At 40.5% G+C, this 24,475-nt stretch overlaps 2 protein-coding genes across 2 annotated transcripts in view; both read left to right on the top strand.

Annotated features, from left to right (window-relative positions):
• The window catches only part of DMGDH (dimethylglycine dehydrogenase), a 41,468-nt gene extending 35,926 nt beyond the window's left edge, over positions 1–5,542 (top strand). The window contains exons 15-16 of the mRNA XM_088519618.1: positions 4,492–4,626; positions 5,228–5,542. Of these exons, the coding sequence (XP_088375744.1) occupies positions 4,492–4,626; positions 5,228–5,443 (351 nt within the window). The 3' untranslated portion in view covers positions 5,444–5,542. The remainder of the gene's footprint in view (positions 1–4,491; positions 4,627–5,227) is intronic.
• Positions 5,543–10,197: 4,655 nt separating this feature from the next.
• The window catches only part of ARSB (arylsulfatase B), a 57,105-nt gene continuing 42,827 nt past the window's right edge, over positions 10,198–24,475 (top strand). The window contains exons 1-4 of the mRNA XM_088519619.1: positions 10,198–10,461; positions 13,496–13,682; positions 15,035–15,225; positions 15,775–15,982. Coding sequence (XP_088375745.1) covers positions 10,198–10,461; positions 13,496–13,682; positions 15,035–15,225; positions 15,775–15,982 — 850 coding nt within the window. The remainder of the gene's footprint in view (positions 10,462–13,495; positions 13,683–15,034; positions 15,226–15,774; positions 15,983–24,475) is intronic.

Genomic DNA, 24,475 nt, shown 5'->3' with positions numbered 1-24,475 from the left:
TCATCTGAGATCTCTGCTTATCTTTTCCTGAAGTTTCTTGACAGTTACATACTGAAACTAATCCTTAAAGTCCTTTACTTTTTCTAATCTGGGCTGTATTTCATGCCATCTTTTCCCAAAGGGGACCATCTGTGATCTTTATTTGCAATATCTGCCTTATCTTCAGTAGGTCTACTTCATTTTTTAGAGGAAATGGTCCATAACTGGTTCATAAATTGTTTTTTGCAACAGTTTACAGATTCCAGTGTTTCAGTTTCAGAAACTCGTCAGTACTTCAGTAATTTCTTTTGAGCTTGCACATAGAAATACAGGAAACCAAACAAGACCTACAGAAATAGGAACAGATGAAATAACTACATAATAATTTATTCCAAATACAACTGTAGTATGTTTTGGTTGCAATTCTGATTGCTCTTGCTGCAAAATAACAACTCAGTGTTGTCACACAAGGAGTCACAACAAACAGTTCCCGGATTACAGTACTTTGGAATTCCACTAACTACAAATGTATGTAAATCTACTTCTAGCATCTGAGTGTCATGACTCTAGAGAATATAATAATATTTAAGAATATTACTGATATTTTGTCGGTGTTTCTTTTTTTCCTGTAAACACTCATCACATGAATTAAGCTCCTGCTTCACAGTGACCTAAGTCCATGTGTCCTAAAGTAACCAAGTTTATACTAATTCTTCTTTTTAGGGCCCGTATTTCCAAATTACTCTCTTCCTAGTCAAGTAACTAAGTAAGGAAGCGAGCTGAGTTGCATTAAAGGCTTGGGAGACAGCAGTGTGAGACAAATCAAATTCGCAGTCACAAGTAGGCAAAATAAGCTCCCATCTCTCAGCTGAGTCTTCCATCTCGCAGTGGAATTAGGCTAACTATAAGGTCATGTTGTCGCATAGAGTAAATATCTTCTTCAGTGCCCTTTGTGATTGCTGAGGTTTACAGATGTCTCCCTAGTACTTCTCGCACATTTATGCTGTCTGCTTCTTGAACTGTGAAGATCTGCTTATAGCTCTTTAAGGAAGTATTCTACAGCTAGCATGTTGCATTGTCCCATAAAATAGGCAGTGCGGGACAAAAGACCATGTTTCATAAAACAAGAATATAGAACAAACTGCTGTGCATCCTGACCCAGAGACTTCAAAGTGAAATGGTAACACATTACAATTGCACTGGCTGATCACATCAAACAAGATGAGTGTCCACTGAGGGAGGCCAGGGCTTTGGGACCGTGTGTTGGAGTTACTTATTTTTAATAGAAACTGCAATGAAACACAATCTTCTGGCTCATGACCCTGACTGGACAAATATGGCTGTAACATACATATCTCACTATATATGTATTTCTACTGCATTTGGAATTATGAATATTAAAGGACTGAGATCAGGACAAGTTAATGTGCTGAAAAAATCACCGAACTTATCAAGATATATGGGGGAAGTGAGGATACGATATGATTATATAGGGTCCTCTTTCATCCCTCCTGGGAAACCTGCAGGCTCAATTACTTCCCTGAAATGCCTGTACACCAGTGCACGAAGCATTGGGAATAAGCAGGACGAACTGGAGATCTGTGTGCAGTCCCAGCGTCATGATCTCGTTGGAATCACAGAGACGTGGTGGGATAGCTCACACGACTGGAGCGCTGCCATGGAAGGCTGTGTGCTCTTTAGGAAGGACAGGCTGGGAAGGAGAGGTGGTGGAGTTGCTTTTTATGTGAGAGAGCAACTGGAATGCATGGAGCTCAACCTGGGAGTGGAGGATGAGCGAGTTGAGAGCTTGTGAGTAAGGGTTAAAAGGCAGGCTAGTGTGGGAGACACTGTGGCATACAGTGCCACCTGATCAGGATAAGGAAGTTGATGAGAAATTTTAGAGTCAGTCGGATGTTGCCTCACGGTCACAGGCCCTGGTTCTCATGGGGACTTCAACTACCCTGACATCAACTGGAAGGACAACACAGCCAGGCACAAACAGTCCTGGAGGTTCCTGCAGTGCGTTGGTGATAACTTTTTGACGCAGGTTGTGGAGGAGCCAACGAGGAGAGGTGGGCTACTGGACCTTGTACTAACAAATAGAGAGGGACTTGTAGGGGGTGTGAAGGTGGAGGGTAGCCTCAGCTGCAGTGACCATGAGCTGATAGAGTTCAAGACCCAAGGTGGAGGAGGCAGGGCTGTAAGTAGCCTTGCAACCATGGACTTCAGGAGGGCCAACTTTAGCCTCTTCAGAGACCTCCTCGGTAGAATCCCATGGGCTAGAGCTCTAGAAGGCAGAGGGGCCCAAGAGAGCTGGTTGGTTTTCAAGCGGCACTTCCTCCACGCCCAGCAACGGGGCATCCCTGTGTGTAGGAAGGGAGGCAGAGGGGGCAGGAGACCTGTGTGGATGAGCAGGGAGCTTGTGGCAATGCTCAAGCAGAAGGCAGCAGTATACAGGGTGTGGAAAAAAAGGATTTCTCCCCCCTGGGAGAAATACAGGAATGTAGTCAGGGAATGCACAGATGTGACAAGGAAAGCTAAGGCACGGTTGGAATGCAATCTGGCAAGGGATGTTAAAAATAATAAGAAAAACTTCTTCAAATATATTAACAGCAAAAGGAAGATCAGGGAAAATGTGGGTCCACTGGTGAATGGAGTGGGTACCCTGGTTACCAAAACCACAGAAAAAGCAGAACTGCTGAATGCCTTCTTTGCTGCGGTGTTTACCATGGGCAGCTCTTTAGAGCCAAAGGCCCTAGGGACAAGAGAAGAAGCCTGGAGAGAGGAAGACTCGCCCTGGGTAGAGGAAGATTGGGTCAGAGAGCACCTAAGGAAACTTGATACCCACAAATCCATGGGCCCTGATGGGATGCACCCCAGAGTGCTGTGGGAGCTGGCAGGTGTCATAGCTAAGCTGCTCTCCATCATCTTTGAAAGATCCTGGAGAATGGGGGAGATGCCGGAAGACTGGAAGAAATCAAATGTCACACCAGTCTTCAAAACAGGCAAGAAGGAGGACCCAGGCAACTACAGGCCAGTCAGCCTCACCTCTGTCCCTGGAAAAGTGATGGAACGGCTCATACTGGCCGTTGTCTCCAGGCACGTGGAGGACAAGAAGGTGCTCAAGAGTAGTCAGCATGGATTCACCAAGGGGAAATCTTGCTTGACTAACCTGATAGCCTTCTATGATGAAATGACCGGCTGGATAGACGAGGGGAGAGCGGTGGATGTCGTCTATCTCGACTTCCCCAAGGCTTTTGACACCGTCCCTCACAACATCCTCCTGGGCAAGCTCCGGAAGTGTGGGATAGATGAGTGCACAGTGAGGTGGATTAGGAACTGGCTGGATGGCAGAGCCCAGAGAGTGGTGATCAGCGGTGCAGAGTCTAGTTGGAGACCTGTGGTTAGTGGTGTCCCCCAGGGGTCAGTCCTTGGTCCAGTCCTGTTCAATTTATTCATCAATGACCTGGATGAAGGCACAGAGTGCTCCCTCAGCAAGTTTGCTGATGACACGAAACTGGGAGGAGTAGCCGATACCCCAGAGGGCTGCGCTGCCATCCAGAGGGACCTGGACAGACTGCACAACTGGGCGGTGAAAAACCTCATGCAATTCAACAAGGCCAAGTGCAAGGTCCTGCACCTGGGGAGGAATAACCCCAGACACCAGTACAGGCTGGGGACCGACCTTGTGGAGAGCAGCTCTGCAGAGAAAGACCTGGGTGTCATGGTGGACGACAAGTTGACCATGAGGCAGCAGTGTGCCCTCGTGGCCAAGAAGGCCAGTGGGATCCTGGGGTGCATTAAGAAGAGCGTCTCCAGCAGGTCGAGGGAGGTGATCCTGCCCCTCTACTCAGCCCTGGTGAGGCCACATCTGGAGTACTGTGTCCAGTTCTGGGCTCCACAGTACAAGAGGGATGTGGAGCTGCTGGAGAAAGTCCAGCACAGGGCTACGAGGATGATCTGGAACATCTGCCCTATGAAGAAAGACTGAGAGAGTTGGGCCTGTTCAGCCTGGAGAAGAGAAGACTGAGGGAGACCTGATCAGTGTCTATAGGTACCTCAAGGGAGGCAGTGAGGAGGATGGTGCTGGCCTCTTTCACTGGTGGCCACTGATAGAACTAGAAGAAACGGCCAGAAACGGAAGCATCAAAAGTTCCACAGGAACTTAAGCAAAAATTCCTTAACAGTGAGGGTGACAGAGCACTGGAACAGGCTGCCCAGGGAGGTTGTGGAGTCTCCTTCTCTGGAGATCTTCCAAACCCGCTTGGACGCAGTCCTGTGCCACGTGCTCTAGGTGACTCTAGGAGGGTTGGACTAGATGACCTCTAGAGGTCCCTTCCAACCTTAAGTGTTCTATGATTCTATGATATAAAGTCTGTCAAAGACTTGGTTTAATCTGTATTTCACATAGAACATACAAGCAATAGAAAAACAAATGAAGACAAATGTAAATGCTTGCATACCTAACCTTTTTCCAAAACCTGAGTAGCCATTATCTGATTTTTTTTTCAGCCAACAGACTTTATAGGAAAACAAGCACTGAAGGAGATTAAAGAAATGGGGTTGAAACGGCGGCTCGCCTATCTCACCCTGGAAACGGATAATGTTGATCCAGAGGGAAATGAAAGTGTGTGGCATAATGGCAAGGTAAAGGCTACCATGTTACAGAGGCTAAAGTTAATTCTCCATGAACAGAGTCTAACTTTGTGTTTCAAATGTGAATATATTATTTTTGTTTTACTGACACAGAACAATTTGAGGCTATGTTACTATTTTCTGATCTTCAGTCAGGAAGCATGGATTAACTGTATATATCTACAGGTAAAGTTTGAAATACTATCTAGTTAGAGAAACTAGAGATGGAACAGACTACACTATTAGCTTGTCTATTATTTTCTTCCTGCAAGTTCACCATTTTCCTAGCAACACTTTAATTACTTGCTCAAAAGAGAGAAAAAAAATAAAAACAAAGTTTAGCCTTCTGCATTGCACTGCAGATTAGGTATCAAAACAGACATAAGCAGTTAAATTATTGTATATATAAATGTGCGCGTGTGAATAGTATTTGTCTCAACTGAAAAGTTAATTGAACACAATAGGTATAGACTAGGGTTTTAAGGAGTTTAGGGTGATTTCCCTGATGGTGAAGAAATTTATGAACTGCATGACACACTCCAAACTTAATTGATATATGAAACAAGTATCTAAACTGAGAGCTTTTTAAGGATACATTTGCTTCTTTTATCAGGTTATTGGCAACACTACATCTGGCTGTTTCAGCTATGGTGCTCAGCGGAGTCTGGCGTTCGCATATGTTCCCACAGAACTCAGCAAAGTTGGACAGAATTTGGAAGTTGAACTTTTAGGAAAAAATTATTCAGCAACCATTGTACAAGAGCCACTGGTGTTGACTGAACCAACAAGAAGCCGCCTGCAGGGAAAGGGTAGAAATCCCAAAGCATAAACAGAGGTGGTGGGAATGGGAAATTGTATAATAGAAATATATCAATTTATACCCATGAAATTAAGAAAATGAAACTACTCAGATTCATTAATCACCAAATTCATGATCTTCATTGCCACATTAGTGAGGAATTTTATGCTGTCACCCATTTGCTTCCTTGTATATGGCCTATGCATATCAGAGATCTGAGCAAGGTTAATGAAGAGCTATGCAGCGCTCTTCCTCTGATGTGAGCAGAAAATGGTTGGGAATTAGTAGATCCTCCTTTCCACTTGTCCACATGCTGTCCACGGGGTCGGAGCTGTGGCTGAGGAGAAAACTGCTCTTGGTGTCGACCAATAGCAAATTCTTTCTCCTTGCGACATAGTTCTTCCTTTGCCTGTCTTTGTAGTCAAGTACTTTATCATTTCCCCTTGATATCACAATCTTATCATTAGAATTTCACTGGCTCTGCACAGAAATTTTCTCTAAAGTACTGAAATAAATTTCAGCATTGTTAAAAAATAATTTAAGGGAAATTGAATTGCCAGCATTCCTTCCCAATGCATTATCCCTGCGGAAATTCTGACAGAAGTTCAAAATTAGATATTTCTAAATATTTAGAGGAGGCCATTTTTCACAGTTATTATTTTGTATGGATCTTCTAGTTAGTACATTACATATAACATTTTACAACACATGTGATGTCACTGTTCTATTTCTGGGTAGAAATAAAGAGTACTGTACAATGGAGCATTGATTTAATGGTCCAAATCTAGGCCTTGCTCTAGACCTTGAAGAACTGTTCATCCTTTTCCTATTAGCTATAAACTGAACAGCAGTAAGAATCATATGTTGTTACACAGAAATATTGACAAAATATATAATTAAAGCCACAGTGGAGGGTTTTTTTTAATGTTAAATATTTGTTAACCTGAAAAAGCAGGGTTGCGATAATATAAACAGGAAAACAATAAATGGTTAAAACTCACTTCTCAATTCCACAGTATCTCAACAGATCCTTTGAATGATAGCAAGGTCACAATTCCCATTTACAGAGAATAACACTTATTATTAGGCTACAGATAATCCTTTCCTACAGTCAGTTTGAATAATGAGTAATGAGCAGACTGACTAGTCATAGTGTCACGGAGTGTACGCTGCAGTAACCGTTACACTTAGGCAGGTTCTTGCATCCACTTTCCCAATAGGTTTTGCTAATAGCAAAACACGCGTTTTGCCCGGAGTTGTGGAAGCCGCCTCAGTCTCCTTGATGACTTCCACATTCCTCTGAGGGTGCTAGAAGCAGATTTTTTTTCCAGCTTGGAAGAAAGAAATGCTACTCAATAACACATTGACCAGAGCAGACAGACTACTCAGAAAGGGCTGGTTTTCTGAAGTCTGTGCAAAAGATAACGAATCATAGATATAACTACAGCATTCCTGTGAGCTCAGAAACTGTTTGCTCTATGTACTTGCACCACATTTCCACGTGTGACTTCGCAACCACTCATTTTCTCCCTCTATGTCAATTTGGATGACCTATCCCATTTAAAAATATAATATTCATAGATAACAGGAGCATGGGACTGATGGGAAAAACAAAACAAAACAATCAAAAAAACCCTTCTATTCAGTAATAATGGCATTCAGGAGTATGTATTAGTTTAGGTATGTGCACAAGGTTAACAAGCATGTAAGTGATTCCTCGTATTCAGGCTCAGACTCCAAACATGACCATGAGAACTCCGGAGCGATACTGTGTGTGCACTGTGAATACAAATGATCTATGGAGCGGAGACCTAAACACCGATTTCTTATGGGCTTCTCATTGACAGTCAAGGCCAGTCAAAATTGAACTATGGACACTTAATTTTTATTTCAATTCAATATTTAAGGAATTAGACAAAAAAGCGAGACATACTTTGGGGGTAAAGGCAATACAAAGTAAGGTTAATTTACTGCACCCCACTTGTAAGACCAGAACAACTTCATATTCCTCACTGACGATAAATATGACAAATGACAACTTGCAGCATCTTGTTATGTCTGACTGTGCTTTATGTTTAACAACGTACTGAGGGGTAGAGATACCTGAAGTAGTTTTAAGCAAGCAGCACTGAGTATTGGAAGCGTTTGAGCTGTGTGATGGCCATATTTCTGGCTGGACTTTGAGTTCACCCACCTTCTTTTTTACTATTCTGTTACACAAGCCAGCTTATCCTTAATATGTTAGGATAGCTAAACATTGCAAAACATTGTACAGTTTGCTTCTTCTAAGGGGAAGAAGAAACATGACAAATCATTCTCACAGAGAGGTTCACACATACAGGTCAATCTGTCATAGTTATAAAATTAAAAATACAAACGTGAAGAAATTGATGGGGGCACTTGGCAGTTTTTTTTTTTTTTTTTTTTTTTTTTTTGTGTGTGTGTGTGTGTGTGTGTGTGTGGTTTCCTGACGCTATTTCTTCTCATGGTATGTTGTGATATAATGTTGCATAACCTTACAGTGTCAAGATGCAGCTAGGGGAAGTGAGTAAGCGCAAGAATGTTTAAGCAGTACGTGAATGTTTTGAGAGGGCTTCCAATTAAATAAACCAAACTTAAATGACGGAAAGGGAGACAGGACATTTCTGCAATAAAATTAATAAAACCTTGAAGAACATATGACAGCATCAACCTCCAGATTGCAGCTGTGCACATAAGTTATATTTGCTGTGTATGTATTAGATGGTTTGATTTAGTGTTATAACTCTAACAACTCAGGCAAGCAGGTTATCTTACTCTGTTGAGCAGAATAAATAGCAAATTACTCTTGACAATGTTCTAAAAGGGATATGAGTTCAGCAGCACTTGAACACAGTGATAATTTTGAAACCATGCCAGGTGAATAGGTATAATTAATTTGATCATAAAACGTATATCCAATATTTGTGTTTGCATCAGCACTGTGTAGAGTTTCAAGGTAATTATTTTGAATGAACAAGCATTGTTTCCATGGGAATATGCTAACATTTGAATAGAATTTTACATATAACAAGGACATGGAAATACATAATTCAGAGACAACTGTGACTGGTGACTGATCAGAACTAAAAATAAGGTAAGATGGAAGTTTCCAGTCTTTTAAACAGTATGAATCACATCTCAACCAAGAAAATCTAACTCATAGTCAAATATCACATAACTTGGCAATAATAGAATTCATTTCAGGGAAAACTAACTTTAGGAGGTATTGTTGCTTCTTCCTCTGATACTGGTGTCCTATCTGGCTCCTCAAGGGATTATAAATCAGTCATCTGATATACCCTGAATTGTCATAATACAGCTGTGTATTTATGACAATCAGGATAAATAAATTACCTCTTGAAAGAGTATTCCTCCTGTAACTTCCTAATCTGGAGGTAGCACAGTTTGGAAGTAAAGAGCTGGTAACTTCACAGGCTTATCCAGGAGGGTTCATTCATAGGAAAAAGACTTCTTTCCACAGAGACTTGTTAGTCCAAAGAACAGCAAACAGGAATCTGGCATATTTAATCTTTGCCTTTATTTACTGATAAATAACATTTTTAATGCGGATTTTTTCACCTAGTACCAAATGACTATATTAATTTGTAAATGTACATCCATACCATTCCAGCTAAATGTTAAACATATAATTAATTAATATCTAAATAGACATTAAAATTCCTTGGATGAATGCAAGCCAGTAGAGTTGACAGTTATTTTTGTCATTTTGCAGTACTCACTCTTAGGTTTTACATCAAGATTTCAATTAGATTAGTGGTTTTTATGATACTGCCTTAGAAGATTACATGGTCTGAAGAAACAGCCCTGTCGGCATTGCTGTTCCTTCGGCTTCAGGTTGCTTCAGTTCCTTCCTACTCCCTAACAGTCCCAAGCAATATTTTACTGCCAGAGCTACATCAAGCTGCTTCTCTGTATAAACAAAATTTTATTCTAACATCCTCAGAAAAAAAAGTCACCCATGATTTGGCAGATGGGGATGGACAGGGGAAGGACCAGAGCAGCAGCGGTGCTGGTAGGAGCGTGAGGAGAGGGGCCAAGCACTTTCTACTGTGGCCTCCTCAGTGGCCACCCATCTTTCCAGGGCTGTAGCAATGTGGGAAGCAGCAAGACCAGCACAGTTTTCCTTGCAGGCACCAGTGTTGGCTGCTCCACCTAGCTCAGGCATCAAGTAAACTCTGTATAATCCGTATGGGCTGCCATGGTCTTGGTGCAAAGTCTGTTGACTTCCATGGAAGCAAGAACATCTTGATATGAAAGCTCCCAGGTAGGTGTGTGGTGTTGGGAAAAACCCCACAGCCTCCAAAGGGGGTTGTAGGGTGGGAGTGAAAAGAAGATAAAAACCAGAACTCCAGCATCACTGCGTTGAATACTCTGGTATCACAGACAACAACTTTAGAAACACTTCTATTATTATTAATCATTCCTTTATTAAATGAATCAATTTAAACTGCGCAGCGCTGACGCGGCCCGCACCACAAAGCCTCCCGAAGCCCGAGGCCCCGGTCACGCGCGCGGCGCCGTGAGGGAGGAGCCGAGGGCCGGGGGCGGCCGGGGCCGCGGGGAGCCGGGGGCCGGGCCTGTGTCAGGCGCTGCCCGCGGCCCCGCCGCGGCGGGCGGAGCCGGGGCGCTCCCCGCGGCGGGACCCAGCCCCGGGGCGGGCCCCGCTGCCCGCTCGGGGGCGGCCTGGCCGCCCGGCCCGCCCTGGCGGCGCCGCCAGTTCCTGGTTGCGCGGGCGGGCGGCGATGGCGCGGCGGGCGGGCGGCTGGCGCCTGCTCTGCCTGCTCTGCTGCCCGCTCTGGTGGCCGCTGCGGGCGGCGCGGCCCCCGCCGCACCTCGTGGTGCTGCTGGCCGACGACCTGGGCTGGGGCGACGTGGGCTGGCACGGCTCGGCCATCCGCACGCCGCGGCTGGACGCGCTGGGCGCGGGCGGCGTGCGGCTGGAGCGCTACTACACGCAGCCGCTGTGCACGCCGTCGCGCAGCCAGCTCCTCAGCGGCCGCTACCAGGTAGGGCGGCGCGGCGGCAACGGCCGCGCGCAACGGCCGCCAGGCGGGGCCGAGCGCGCCCCTCGGCTCGCTGCGAGCGCCCGGCGGCGGCGCGGAGCGGCCGGCGCCCCCCGCAGGGCCCGGGAGCCGCCCGCCCATCCCGGGATAACAGCGCGGCCCTCCGGAGCCTCCGAGCTCCGCGCGTGCGGCGCTCCTGGCTCGCCCTACCCGGGCGGGCAGGCGTGAGTGACCCTCCCGGAGGGCGCCGCAGCGAGCGTCTTCCCGCCGCCAAAGGAAAAATATAGCTGCAAAAAATGCCAAAATGTGCGGCTGCCGCTGCTCGGGATGGCATCTCCCGTGCTTTCCAGGGAGGGTTTGCACCTCTCGATGGCTCCCAGCTTCTCCCGCGCTTAATTCTGGGGCTTTTCTTTAGTCTTTCTGGTGCTGTACTCTGAATAGGACATACTGCGCTAACACTTACTTGATGACGGATTTCCTTGCCGTCTGCTGTTAATGTATAGCATATACATTAAGGTATTAATGTATACGTATAGTGTGGCCTTCTTTCATCTCACTTAAATAATCACTTGGAGCAAGACTCCAAGTTGTGACTCCATGAATTTATGAAGATGAGGTGTATTTACGTGCAAATAAACCATCTTCACTTTTGTTTACTGGCTTAAAAGTTGACTAAATGTGGGTCTTGTTGCAAGGCCCTTCGGAAAAGCATAGAGGTGTCTGCGCTTCAGGTCAGGTCAGGCGGAGTGGTGTCTTTGGAAAAATATCTCCCATACTGTCCTCTTCTGTTAGGCCATTGACTGGACGGACATGTAACATTGCGGCTTATTTTCCAGTGCAGTATGTGAATACGTCCTAACCCATATATCTTCCTTTATATGATACCATATCTTTACGTACCCACCTCTGGTGGGGTGCAGATTGACTGCACCTTGGTCTGGTATCTAATGCCCTCAGTTTTCTGCTGTGCAGCGGTAAGAATCAGCCTTCATCACGTTGCGGAACTTTATTATTCTCTTGCATCCCCTCTCCTTGTTTTAAAAAAAACTTTGATAAAAATGGGGAAGGAAGAAGTAAAGCAAGAACAGAAAGAGGGAACTGACAAAGAATGAGGTGTATTTTCCATCTCTATCAGAAAATCCTACATGTATGTGTGTTAATCATAGAGATTTTTTAAGGAAAGTGTTCAGAATGAAAACAAGTGCCTTCCTGAACTGTTGGCTACATTATTCTCTCTTGTTCTCTCAGAAAGGCCATTCTAGATGATACCCTTTGGTGGCAGCTTTGATGTGTTCTTAGAAACCTCAGGAGTCTGTAATAAAGATTAGGGACATATAGCTGATTCTTCAGCTTTCTTAAAATTTGTATATACATAACCTAAAATAATGCTTTTCTTCATTTTTACTATTTCTAGAATATAATTTGTACTCTAAGCTGCTTGTGTAGAAATATTTCATTATTAAGTGGAGGTTCTGTACTGCTCCTAAAAATGGAAATGTTCATAGATCAGCCTTGATTTAACTGGTATGTATCTGACTTGATAATGTAATTATTCAGGTTGACCTTTTTACAAAAAAAAAAAAAAAAAAGGCAGTAATTTTATATAAAATTGGGGATATATGCTGTGCAAGAAATAATTATGTAGCAAGTGTGCACAGTTTTTTTTTTTGTTTGTTTGTTTTATAGCACTGATTAATATTTGCTTTGAGATTGAGGAAAAAATCCTAAATTTGGTAAATCTGGTCCTCTCCAGAGGTGGAATTTTGATAAGCATTTTGTTCTAAATGAACAAAGAGCAAAGGTATTGATTTATAAAAATTATAGATTTTTATCTTATTTTCTCCTTATTTTTGCCTTCTAGAGGCACTGGAAGAGTTTACAGTGCTTTGTTAGCTTGTGTCTTTCAGTATATTAAAATATAGTGAAAAATACTAAAAACTTAACTTAAGTGAGTGAGTGCCTACTTACCCACTTGGTTAAGATCAGGACTCATTTGATTTAAAAGTGAATTCACAGCAATGTTAAGTGATACTTTTAAAGTTAATTATGTGGTTTGCTGGATTGGTTAGTTACAAAATCAGCTGTCTTGTGGTCCAGAGGGCTCTGGAAATTTTCTGCTTTGAAAAAGGCTAATTACTGGAAATATTTAGTAAATAAATGAGATATTTGTAGCCTGAACATCCACTTCCTGTCCTAGGTTTAGGATAATTGCTTTTGTTTTTGAGAGAGAGAGAGAGCGGAGTTGACAAAAGTAAGCTTATGGTACATGCCAGCTGGAGAGTCATATCAGTAATACAAGAAATATTTCAGGTAATGCCTGTTGCGTGACGTTTTTGTAAATATATATGATAAGTCACTTTTTAAGACTGGAAACTTATGTGGTCAGATTTAGGCAGCATATAAAACTTGCTTTATCCCTCATATTCGAATACTTATTCTAAAAGTGCTTATGCTCCCTTTAAGCATGTATATACGCGTGTTTATGTATGGATGTATTTATCATGTCTGCTTAGAGCAGTGATACAAACATTTGCTTTCCTGACCTGCAGCGCCCTTTTCCCAGTGACTATCCTCACCCACAGACAAAAGCTCTTCACCCGCAGGGCTCTTTTTCAGCCTGTCCCCAGCGCCCCTTGACATTTCTCGTTCCACATTCAGACGTCGCGCTTAGCCTTCAAACAGACTGTAATGGTAGTTGCTGCCTGTCAGGTTTTCATCTGAAAACATGAAAGATGGTTTTTAATTATGCTTAGTTTGTGCTTGGAAAGATCTTCTTGCTGCCACCTGCAGCACTATTTCGTTATCTTCCTCTCTGCTCCCCCCTCCGCCACCCTTGGCCCCTGTAACTGCTCTGCGGGGCACCCCTAAAACAGGATCCTCTCAAACTCACGCCTTCTTGCGCTGCCATTTTGTTTCTTTGGGCCCTCACTTACAATGTTGCATACCTGGATGTGTACATTGTCTAAGGTGTTATATTAAATTGTAACTCATATCTGCTCCTTTTCTTTATTCTTTTTCTTTTTTCATCTCCTTCTAGATCCACACAGGTTTACAACACCAAATAATTTGGCCTTGCCAACCCACATGCCTCCCCCTGGATGAGAAGCTACTCCCAGAGCTCCTTAAAGAGGCAGGATATGTTACCCACATGGTGGGGAAGTGGCATTTGGGCATGTACAGAAAGGAATGCCTTCCAACCCGGAGAGGATTTGATACTTTCTTTGGTAATGTTAATATGTTAATAATACAAATAGCATTTAAAAAAGGAGAAATGACTTGTTTCTTCTAAGGGTGATAGATTTATTGTTAATGTATCCCTAAATCAATACTTGAGCATGCCTGTTTACGAGGTATAACTTTTTGTTTAAAAAAAGTAATGCCTTAAAGGCATGTCAAAGCCATAAGATTTATTGTAGAAAATGTCATAGCTACTGAATTTAGTGAAGATGTTTAGGAAATTCAAGGTGTATCGTCAATATGATTTCTAGAGGCACCTTTGAACCGAACTTTTGCATTAGATCAGCAGTAGACATTCATTGTTCTGTAAATAATGAAATGTATCTGATAAGCTGATCTTTTAAAAAGAGAAACTTTTAAAAGCACTTTACACCACACACTTCATATCGTGATGTGCTCATGCTTTGGTAATACAGCATAATTTAAGTTGCTTTCCCAGACTCCATGGCAAAGAAGGTGGTCTAAGAAACTCTATAAAACAGCATCCAAAAAGCACTGTACAAGAATTTCAAGTTGGGAAGTAACTTGTACAAGAACCTGCTGACTACATGTGATTTATTTTTCCTGTCTTAATGCTTCTGCCCCAGCATTGCCTGAAGATCTAATAGTTTTACACAAGTATCACAGATGTTAGTCTGTAGTCAGGTAAACAGTAAGGCATCTCTTTCACTTGGTACTAAATATAAAGTTATTAATCCCCAATTCTTTTTTCTCAGGATGCTTTCATTGAATGGAATATTTCAAAATCATTCAATCTTCAAAATAAGTTTGTGAAATATTTTGTTTCTGGTTCGGTGAAAAGCAAAAGTGTTCAAAGCTTGATAGAATGAGTCTTGATAGAGAAGTTCTTTACCAGAATTTTTGTCTAGCCTGTTTGTTTGGGAGATCTTTAAATAATATCCCTTTTCACCAGCTGATGTCAGCAGCAGACCAGAAATTGCCTTGCAGCTGATATGAAAAATGCTGGGTACTTTAATGTTGTTGAATAAAGGCAAACAAAATATAACTCCAAACTTTCTAATAGAGAGAAATCTTTTGTGAAAAGGCAAATATACAAAATCATACAAGCTAAAAATCACAATAGTACCTGGCCAGGTAACTGCCCTTGCTATGATTGTGTTAATTAATGGTAATGTCTGATATAAAGTTACTGCGTAGTCATTACCTGTCAAGATGTTTTGTATTTTTTGCAATTACTGTTTGCATTAGCACCGAAAAGCCCAAGAAATGTTGAACACTGAAATAACGAGCCTTGTCCAGGGATCATCAAATCCCGACATTTATCTCTGACCTTGTTTTTCCTGATGTACCTGTTTGCTTGTCACCTTTCCTGTTCTAGGCTATCTTCTGGGGAGTGAGGATTACTACTCTCATGACCGCTGTGTGCTCATCAAAGCAAAGAATGTGACGCGCTGTGCGTGTGACTTCCGAGATGGAGAAGAAGTTGTGACTGGATTTAAAAATGTGTACTCCACTAATTTGTTCACAGAAAGAGCTATAGATCTGATAGCCAATCACAACACTGAGAAGGTGCAGTCAGCAGCTATCACTTTATTGATAACTTTAACACTAAAGAATATTTAGAATAATGTTAATGCTGAGTCTTATGCTCATGCTGTGAATTAAAGCTTTTCTGCGGGATGGAAGACAACTAAATGTGAGAACTAGTGCCCACAAAACTTGCCTTGCCTCTTGTCTGAATCCATTTAGGCTACATAACGCTGGCTTGCTACCCTTCATTTGATTTTTTTATTGGCACAGGTTGTGGCAAATGAGTTTATAGAACCCATTTAGCATGTCTTCTAAAAGATTCAGTCTCCAGAAAGGAAAAACAATGTTTAGTGGGAGAAGAGTCACAAAAACTTAGCTGTGATTATGAAGATGCACCTGATGTTTTTCACAGGTGTGCATTCATTATTTATCAGTGTTTGAGTAGTTTTTGCTTAGGGGTTAGGAGACAAAAATCTAAAAGAAATGAAAATATAGTTCCTATTCCTTTTGATGAATGGCAGATGTTTTGCGCTTTTGCCTGCAATGCTTCACATTCAACTAATTTACATTCTGTCCCTTCCTCCCCAGCCTCTCTTTCTCTACCTTGCTTTTCAATCAGTCCATGATCCTCTTGAGGTCCCTGAGGAATACATGAAACCATATTCCCACATTAAGGATGAAAAGAGGCGCCGTTATTCAGGAATGGTGACACTTATGGATGAAGCTGTAGGAAACCTTACTGATGCTCTGAAAAAATACAATCTTTGGAATAACACAGTTCTTATTTTTTCTACTGGTAAGTGTAAATATTTTTCTAGTCATACCTTTGATATAGTGTCCAACCAATTGAACGCAGAAAACTCTCACCCCTCTGGTTCTCTCTCAATATGTTTTGTAACTACAAAAGTCTGATGAGAATGAATGAGGACTTTATTTCACATGCAGAAGGTTTTCTCCCCCTCACTCCTGTGACTGTCTTGAGGATGTCAGGATGAGTGTCTGTGACTATGGAAGATAATCCTATTAGAGTAAAAGCTGCATTGTAAAAGCTTTGAGAACAGTGGTGAAGTTGGGGACAACTTACTTGCCAGTGTAGTCACTGAGTATCTGCCAGGAATGAAGCCTTACTGAAACATGTCTGCCAAATTGGTTTGTACTGAGCTTTAGGGAGATGTCTGATCAGCCTATAAATGACAGAGAAACTGCTGTGCGGGAGGGATTTTGAAGCAAAAGGTGTTTTTTTTTTTTTTTTTTTCTTACTTACAGGCAACGTGATTTTTCATCTTACTTGAGTTACTTCACTGGCACCATACCCCCAGGAAGCAAAAAGCTATTAATAACAAGCTTAATATTTGATGACGTAGTCTATATCGCCAAATTACTATTTAAGTGGTGTATATATTAGCGCAGTGGAAACCTAATCCACTTTCTAGATTATAAGGATAATGCAAATAATATATTATAAAACACTTACCTTTGTTTCCTTGCTAGGAAGGAAACAGAACCTCTTCAGAATACAGCTACTTGGCTAGAACTCAGGAAAACATTGTGTTGTTTGGGAGTGGGAAATAACCTTCCAAAGTTGACAATTGTTCTTTTTTCCAAGCTTTAACACTAAAGGTGTCAAAATGGCAAATTCATTCTCTAGGAACATTTTATGAAAGAAGGAAAGGAGAAAAAAAATAAAAAGAGGTATTGGTTAAAATGTAATGATGTACTTTGAATGTTGGCTGCATTGTATATCCTTTGGAATCTTATTTTAAATCCAAGCCTGTTTGCTTTGTGGTGTTATGTTAGTGTTCAAGTTTTGACTCTTGATGGGTTTTGATAACTGGTCTATGAAAGTGCCTGCTTTTGTTTATGATGTTTTGCTATTTGGAACTGAAAGTAAGCAAAGCCATATGGAAAATTACAGCAATTTCATATTCCATATGGAAAAATTTCAGTCTTTGCTGATGTGGTCCTGGTATAGTTATTTCAGTAACATTTGTTTAGTACGTTATGGAGTAGAATTAAAGACATCTGAGTTGGAAGCACAAATTATCACTCAATTAAAAAGAGAATTTTATTTTTTAAGTCATTTGTTCTTTCAAACTGCTACACTATAGCCTGGTTTTAGCAGTAGTTATCTATATAATTAGTTTAAAAAATAATTTAAAGTATAAGCAGGAGAATCCAGTGTCTGTCCTACCTAATGAGACTTATGTTGAGGAGTTAATTAACATTTTAAACTGCCAGGAGTGGAATTTATTATGACTGAAATGCAAGAAAATTGGGTATAGATTAGGGAGATCGCAAGTAGGTGATTCATTTTATTTCCAGCCTTCTCACTTCACTTCACACAAGTATTCTCTACAGGCATAAAACATCATATGCAGTAAAGATATGGTTTCCAGAAAATAAATGTTGAAACCATTAAGTATTTGAAGGAGGAGAAAAAGAAAAAAAAGGCATAATAGCTATTTGGCTTTTCTATGTTATATTCATAGTTTTTTCAGATTACGTGAATCTTAAAATTAGCATTAGAAATTAGGTTGAAAAGAAACATAAATTAGGTTGAAAGGCAACACAAGAGAATCTACAGTTTGGTGTGTTTTGGTGCTCTGTGAGATCCCTCTGCAAGCTGTTTGCACAGCTTCCAAGTCCTTTGTAACTGAGAGTGTTGGTGTGCCCTGCTGGTTAGAATATGAGCATGAAATTATAGAATTGCATTACCTGAAGTAATGAGTGTGTGGGTTAGGTCTACACTTTTTCTTGAAATGACTTAAGTTTTCTTTTTTCCTTTTTTTTTTTTTTAAACTATAAAATCCACACTCCTGTATGTCCTAAACCTAGGTCTTTCCAATCTTCCTTGGTATATATTATAGAAGTGTAGTGAAAATATGCCTTCCGTTCTGTATTGTCTGCAACAAGGCAGTTGTTTTATGCCTTGCCTTCTGCTGTTTTCTCTATGGCAAGGACAGATTTTTTTTTTTTTTTCCTTCCCATTTTTTCCTCAGTCATTTTCTGGCTGTACCTCCCCTCCCAGCCCCATGTGCCCCAGAAGAAGTTGCAGACCCGTCTCTTGCTTGGTATGACAAGAGAGGCAAATTTTCCTCTCGTACTGGGAACTCTCTTTGATATAAGTCTTACCATGCTGTGGAGTTGAGAATTAGTAAGATAATTCAAAAACTTGAATTCTCTGTTGTAGTCTTTATTTAGAGAAGTTTATATAATATTCACAGTTTTATTGAACAGAATCTCATCTGCACAGCACAATATAGACTCAGAATTGTAAAAGCTGTTCTATTTTTTTTAAAAAATCCACCTATATATAGTTTAGCAACTGGGGTGTTGGAAAGCTGTAGAGGAAAGAGAGTTGAAGACCCTTGCAAAATGAAATTTTGCTAAATTCTTTACTGTTCCTTGTCTGTTTTGGCCAAAGTTCACGCTTTTATGTTTACTTCTCATTTCAAAATCCATTAAAAAGAAAAAAAAAATTCATCTAGCTGTTCCAACAAGTAAAACTGCAACAAACATACAATCTTCCTGTATGATTCCGCCACTATTACGGTCCACCGTAATTAAAGACCTCTTTTTAGTGGATACTAATTGAAATGTAGTAGAACTTGACTAATTTTTATGTCATGGTAGATTTCTTTTATTAAGCTCTTTAATATTTCTTCTGATTTGTGTATGTTATGGCCTAACCAGGCTTCCCTTGAAAACATGCTAGTTGACAAAGGCAACTACTACACATTTTAAAAGGGTTTTGTAAAATGTGTATAAAATATGTATAAATGTGTACATGAATTCCAAGTCATAATGGACTTAGTGGCCTAATGGAAATATTGGGCCAAGAATGAAGTAACTAACTTGGTCATTAGTAAAGTCTGACTCCAGAGATTGATTTATGTGATATAAACATGGTATCTTTCTGTATTTTATGTGGATATGTAAGCTATTCTTCTGGGTCAATAAGACAAAAAGATTAGACAGTTCGAAGGTGTTTGGTATCATGTTTGTGTATTGGGCATTAGCTTGAAAATTATTGACTGGTGCAATAGAAAATAGAATCTGCCTTTATAGAGCAGCTTGTTTATTTCATATACAAGTGATTCTGTACTAATGAAATTAGTGGTGACCATGAAGCTATGGTCTCTGGGGTGAGGCAGACAAAATGGATGCAGCTATATCTGGGGCATCCAAGGTATTTGGATATGAATTTTTGTCCTTTTGAAAGCAAAAGAAATGAGATTTAGAGTTCATTTTTCCTTTTGGAAAATGTAAGACAATATAGCTATAACTTTCTTGAGAAGGACTCTCCTTTAAAATAACCAGAGGACATAATAAGCATTGAAGCTGTACAAATTTAGCTCTGCATTATTTACATTGGCTTAGAGTTCAAACTTTGTTTCAAATATAGACCTATGGTTTGAGGCAAGAAGTGGTGATTTGCTATATAGCATGTGTTTATAGTTGTTGTAAAATATTGCAAGTAATATGGGTGGAAACTTGCCAACATTAGAGCAAAAGATTGACATGACTTCAATTCTGTGTTAAAACTAACATCCTCTGTTTCACTTAACTTGCACTTTTTTAATATCCTTAAAAGTTTGTCATTTTGACTAAATCTGTAATTTTCCTTTTCCTTATCATTCTTTCTTTCAGTATTTATGTTAATCCCGGAGTATGTTGATGTGGAGTAGAGCTGTAGTATCTGTTAATTGCCATAAGGGGGCTTTGAAGGGTAAAATATGTAGAACTTTCCTCTCCAAGCCTTGATTTACATTGCTAAGAGGAAACCACATAAATCCTGTCCATAATGGAGCATGTGACAGAACTGAATGTTTTCATTCCAAAAGATGGCCTTTTTTCATATTGGGGTTATGATTAACAAGAGCATGATTTGTCAAAATTACTGATGTTTATACAATCAATCACTGTTTCTCTCATCCACACCTAGATATTTTCTGAAAGCTTATATTATCCTTTTCCTAAAAAAGACTTCTCAATCTCTTTCAGTCCAGCACATTGCAGCTCTTGTTTGATAAAATACTTTTGTTCTTTTCTTGTTTCCAACTTCTATGTTTTGGTAGAAATTGGGAATCTGATTTATTGTAGGATGCCCTACAGTGCCCTTCACTTGTTCCTTGAGGCCTGTTTTTTATCTTTATCATAATGCATTTGTTCTTGAATAAACTGCTTTTTCCCTTTTACTAGCAGAAACTTCAGAGAGACTTTTAAGTCTGTGTTACTTGAGCTAACAGAAGGACAGACTGGTTAGAGCAATTAGTATCTGATTTTCTTAAAAGAGCTAATTTGGAGTGTATGCTGTCAGACACAATTTATAGTAAACCTGCTCAATTATAGATTTGAAGAGATGCTTTAATGAAATTCTGAAAGGCTCAATGCGTTATCAGCACGGAGAGTTCATGAGCATCTACTGCCTCTTAAAGGAGAGATGAACACAGGTGTCTCAGCTGAAAACACCGTCTCTCAAGCAAGTTATTTCATTTTGTAAACTTCAAACATTTATTTTCTATCTTGAAACCAGTAAGCCATATATCTGATTTTTCTACATCCATTTCAAGATTCTGGTTCAGTGCCCTGACACAGGAAGAAGTCAAAAGCTTTCTCAATTATTTCTTATTTAACTTGCTTGCTGAAGGCATATAAGAAGTTTATCAGATTATCAGATTATTCTTTTTTTCTTTAAGGTTCAAATTTCCCTGTCTTCCTTTCGTATTTGGTGATGGTGAATGGGACCATAGACCTGAAATAGCAGGGTTTGTAGGTAGTGAGACCCGTTTAGTTACTGAAACTGCTCACAATGAAAGCAGTCGCCTGAAACGATTGGCACTAGGGTTGCTTCTACCAGTAAAGCTGTACTGGAAAGGAGAAAAAAGGGGGGGAAAAGATTGAATAGGATGAAATACAGCATTGTGTAACACAGCTGTTATAGAGCTGGATCTTTATCTAGTGGAATTTTGTACACATCAAATGCCTTTTTCCATGAGATCAGTTTTACTCTTTTTTCCTACTTTAGAAAAGTCAGAATAATAGATAGTTCCAGTGATGCACAAAAACTTCCAAACTGATTTATCTGCACACAACTGCATGATACCCTGATGCAGTAAAAGTATTATGTTCCCTTGATGGAAAAGAACAGCCTTATGCTGTGTATAAAGGATAGCAAAAATTCCATGGCAAAATTATATAGGAGGGGTGGGTTTTCTGTTTATTGTGCTTTCAGTAGTTCTATTACACAAACAAAATCCATATTAAGCATTGAAAATATAATACTGCATAAGCTCTATAAAGGCATATATTTTTGTGTGGCTTTTGTCTTACTTATATTGAGCCATCAAGCTTACTTTTTATGCTGAATATGCAACTTCATACTGAACAGATGTTATTTCATCAACTCGTCTCAGGCAAGCAATTTGGGTGTCTGTCATTGGAAATGTATGTTTCCTGCTAGCCATCAGGGGTAGTGGGCTGATGTTTCTGCCACATTTGTGGAACAATTGGAAAGTGAAGCAACAAATGGATCTTTCAAATGCAGCATGGGGAAGAACTTGAGTTCAAATTAAGGGCAAAGTTACTCTCTAATTCATGCTGTGAGTAGCTTATCCGCAGTGTAGATCTCTGCTGTGTATTCTGTGCCTTTTTATGAAACCTCAATGGGAGTTCCGTGCTTGGAACATGTACAGAATAAGCATTATTCATGCTGTGAAGATCAGAGGGGAGAAATTTTCCTCAAATGGGATCCTTTACCACTATTATCAACAGGGCTTTCTGTTTAATTCTGAGGCACAATCATGAGCTTAAATCACACAGAGAAGACTCTGAAGGCCTGTTCTGTGACCTGGACTTTTGGCAAGAATGCTGGAGGTCAGAAATGAGATGCATTTACAAAGCTGTGCATTGAAATTGTCTAGTGCTTGTTCATATTGTGTCTGGCACTCGTCAGTGCTATTTAATTCTCTTTCATAAATGCTAAATTCACCCACAAAATTAAAAAGTTTTAAAAAACCTGAACTGCATGCTTGTGTTGTTGATATTGGCAGCTGTTTCTAGTCTTCTGCCCAAACTTTGTGTACCAGGATCCTGCATGTAGATTGACATCACCTCATTGTTAAATAGACCAGTAAGTACTATCCATTATGTGTTTATCTGCTAAATAGGATTTTTTTTTTTACAGTTGTATTAGTGTTGCTTGTATCCTTCTTTGTTTTTTGTTACCGTGAAACTGGGGAGACATTCAATAGTTAACAGCATAAAAAGCAAAATCATGTAAAGCACAACATTTTGCATTGCAGAAAAGAGGTGTTGCTGCCCCATGTTGCCTGCTGCCGTTTGACTTTCCTTTAGAAACAAGGAAAAGCTAGGGGGTTGATTTTTATTTATTTATTTGTTTATTTCCTCCCCCTTCTCCCTAGGATTCTCTTTTCCCTGTTCTGTATCTTTGTTTAAGGTTGTTTCCACGTTGCTTGAGGCTTCTTTTACTTTGTTCAAGATGAGACTCTCAGAAATTTGCTTTATGGAAATACTGTAGCTAAAGCAAGTCTGTTCGATGACATACTATGTTTTCAGTAATACTGAGACACTGACATTACTAAACTTGGTCCTCAAATGATTTAAGTTACATTTGAAGTAATTTCACAATTACTTGTAACAAACTTCCGAGTCCTGCTTTAGGGTGGATGGTTCCTCCTGCTGACCTCCATGTGGATCTGATTAGACATAAGAATAGGCTTGCTTGGAAGGCCCCAGTCCTGCAAGAAATGCTGCATATGTAACACAGAGCAAAAGTTTACACCATAAAACTATGGGTGAATTTGCTTTGTTGTCTTATTCCTGCTCTTTTTCTCAAGGGATGGTAATAAAATAATTAGCCACAAGAGCTGGACTCTTCCTTAATGTGCAGTTGTATAATTGGTCTGCGCAGGATGTTATTCTTCAGTTCTTAGGTCATTTTATTTTGTTTTGACTGATGCAGTGCTACTGGTTGCCTGATATTAGCAGTAACAAAACCTGAAAGGCTTTAAATCTTGCTCTAACATGAATTTAAAGCAGAGTACAGTTTTTCAGACACAGGGGCGAGAAAAGGGCTGATGACTGGTGCTCCAGAGGAAGGGAGCTGACCTGCTGCCACTGTGTGACCTGAGTTTGTGGGCTCTGGCCCTGCTTGCCACCCTTCTCTTTGGCAGCAGCTGTAGTTCATCTCTCTGCACTGACTGTAGCAGCAAGGAGGAGACATCCTGCACCTTTGGCAGGTAGTTGTCATCTTTTTGCGCCCTTCAGTGAAGAGGGAGCTTTAGTGATGGACATATTCAGGGGAAGGAGGCGAAGTGGACCTATACCTCAAGGCCCTAGTTGAATGATGCCTTCCTGCAAGATCTGTTTTTCGCTATGTTCTTGGATTTCAGTATAAAAATACTAATATTCTGTTTAGCAGTGTGAGCTGTATATGACCCAGTTATTTCTGAAAGGAATGTTGTCAAACTTGTGTCATTATGCAATAGAGGGGGATCTGTAACAGGTTAGCGGGATAACAAAATGCTCTAGCTTACTTTGCATCTTGCAAGTCCAAGTGAATATTTAAAGTGAGGAGGAGTCAATATCATAGCTAAAAACAGTTATACTTTTCCCATTAGAAAGAACGGACTATGTTGCTTGTGACTTGTGTAAAGGTTTCATGTAGCTGCTCAGGGGAGTATTTGACGTTTCTAACTGTGCACATTCTGTGGATGCTGTGCAGTATAAAAGATTTCCTAAAGGCCTTCTGAAAATTAAAATTAGTCCAGTTAATTAATGGCCTTTTTTTCTTGATGTGGAACACATTAAAAAATTGGTCACACGTTCCGATTGATTTTAGATGCTATGAGACTCAGGATTAGAAGAAAAGTACTTTTCTGTTGCTGTTTGCAGCTTATTTCAGTCTGTCAATGTCTTCTACTTTTCATTTTTACCAATGTAAGCAGGTAAATGTAAGAGGTAAATGTGTGGGGTTTTTTGTTGCTGGCTGTTTCTTTTTTTTTTTTTTCCTTGGCCGGGGGCAGGGACGGATTGGTACATTCAGGCTTTTCTTGAAAGTCCAGAAACAAACAAACAAAAATGTCCCTCTGTGGTGTGTAGTTAGTTTGTAAGCTTCCATCATATGAAACCTCGTTTTATTTATTTGTTTGTTTATTCATAGAACCTTGCTGGTTTTGGCAACTCCGATCTTAGACTCGGTTCCTATAGCTCTTTTCTTTAGAGCAGGGCTATGCCTCAGTTTCTTGTTTGAGCTCTTTTTTTTTTT

Source organism: Tinamus guttatus, unplaced genomic scaffold (assembly GCF_059628265.1).
Source record: "Tinamus guttatus ecotype Peru unplaced genomic scaffold, ASM5962826v1 Tinamus_guttatus_pri_ptg000064l, whole genome shotgun sequence".
Taxonomy (NCBI): domain Eukaryota; kingdom Metazoa; phylum Chordata; class Aves; order Tinamiformes; family Tinamidae; genus Tinamus; species Tinamus guttatus.
Note: the sequence above shows the minus strand (reverse complement) of the source record. Positions and strands in the feature narration are given on the sequence as shown.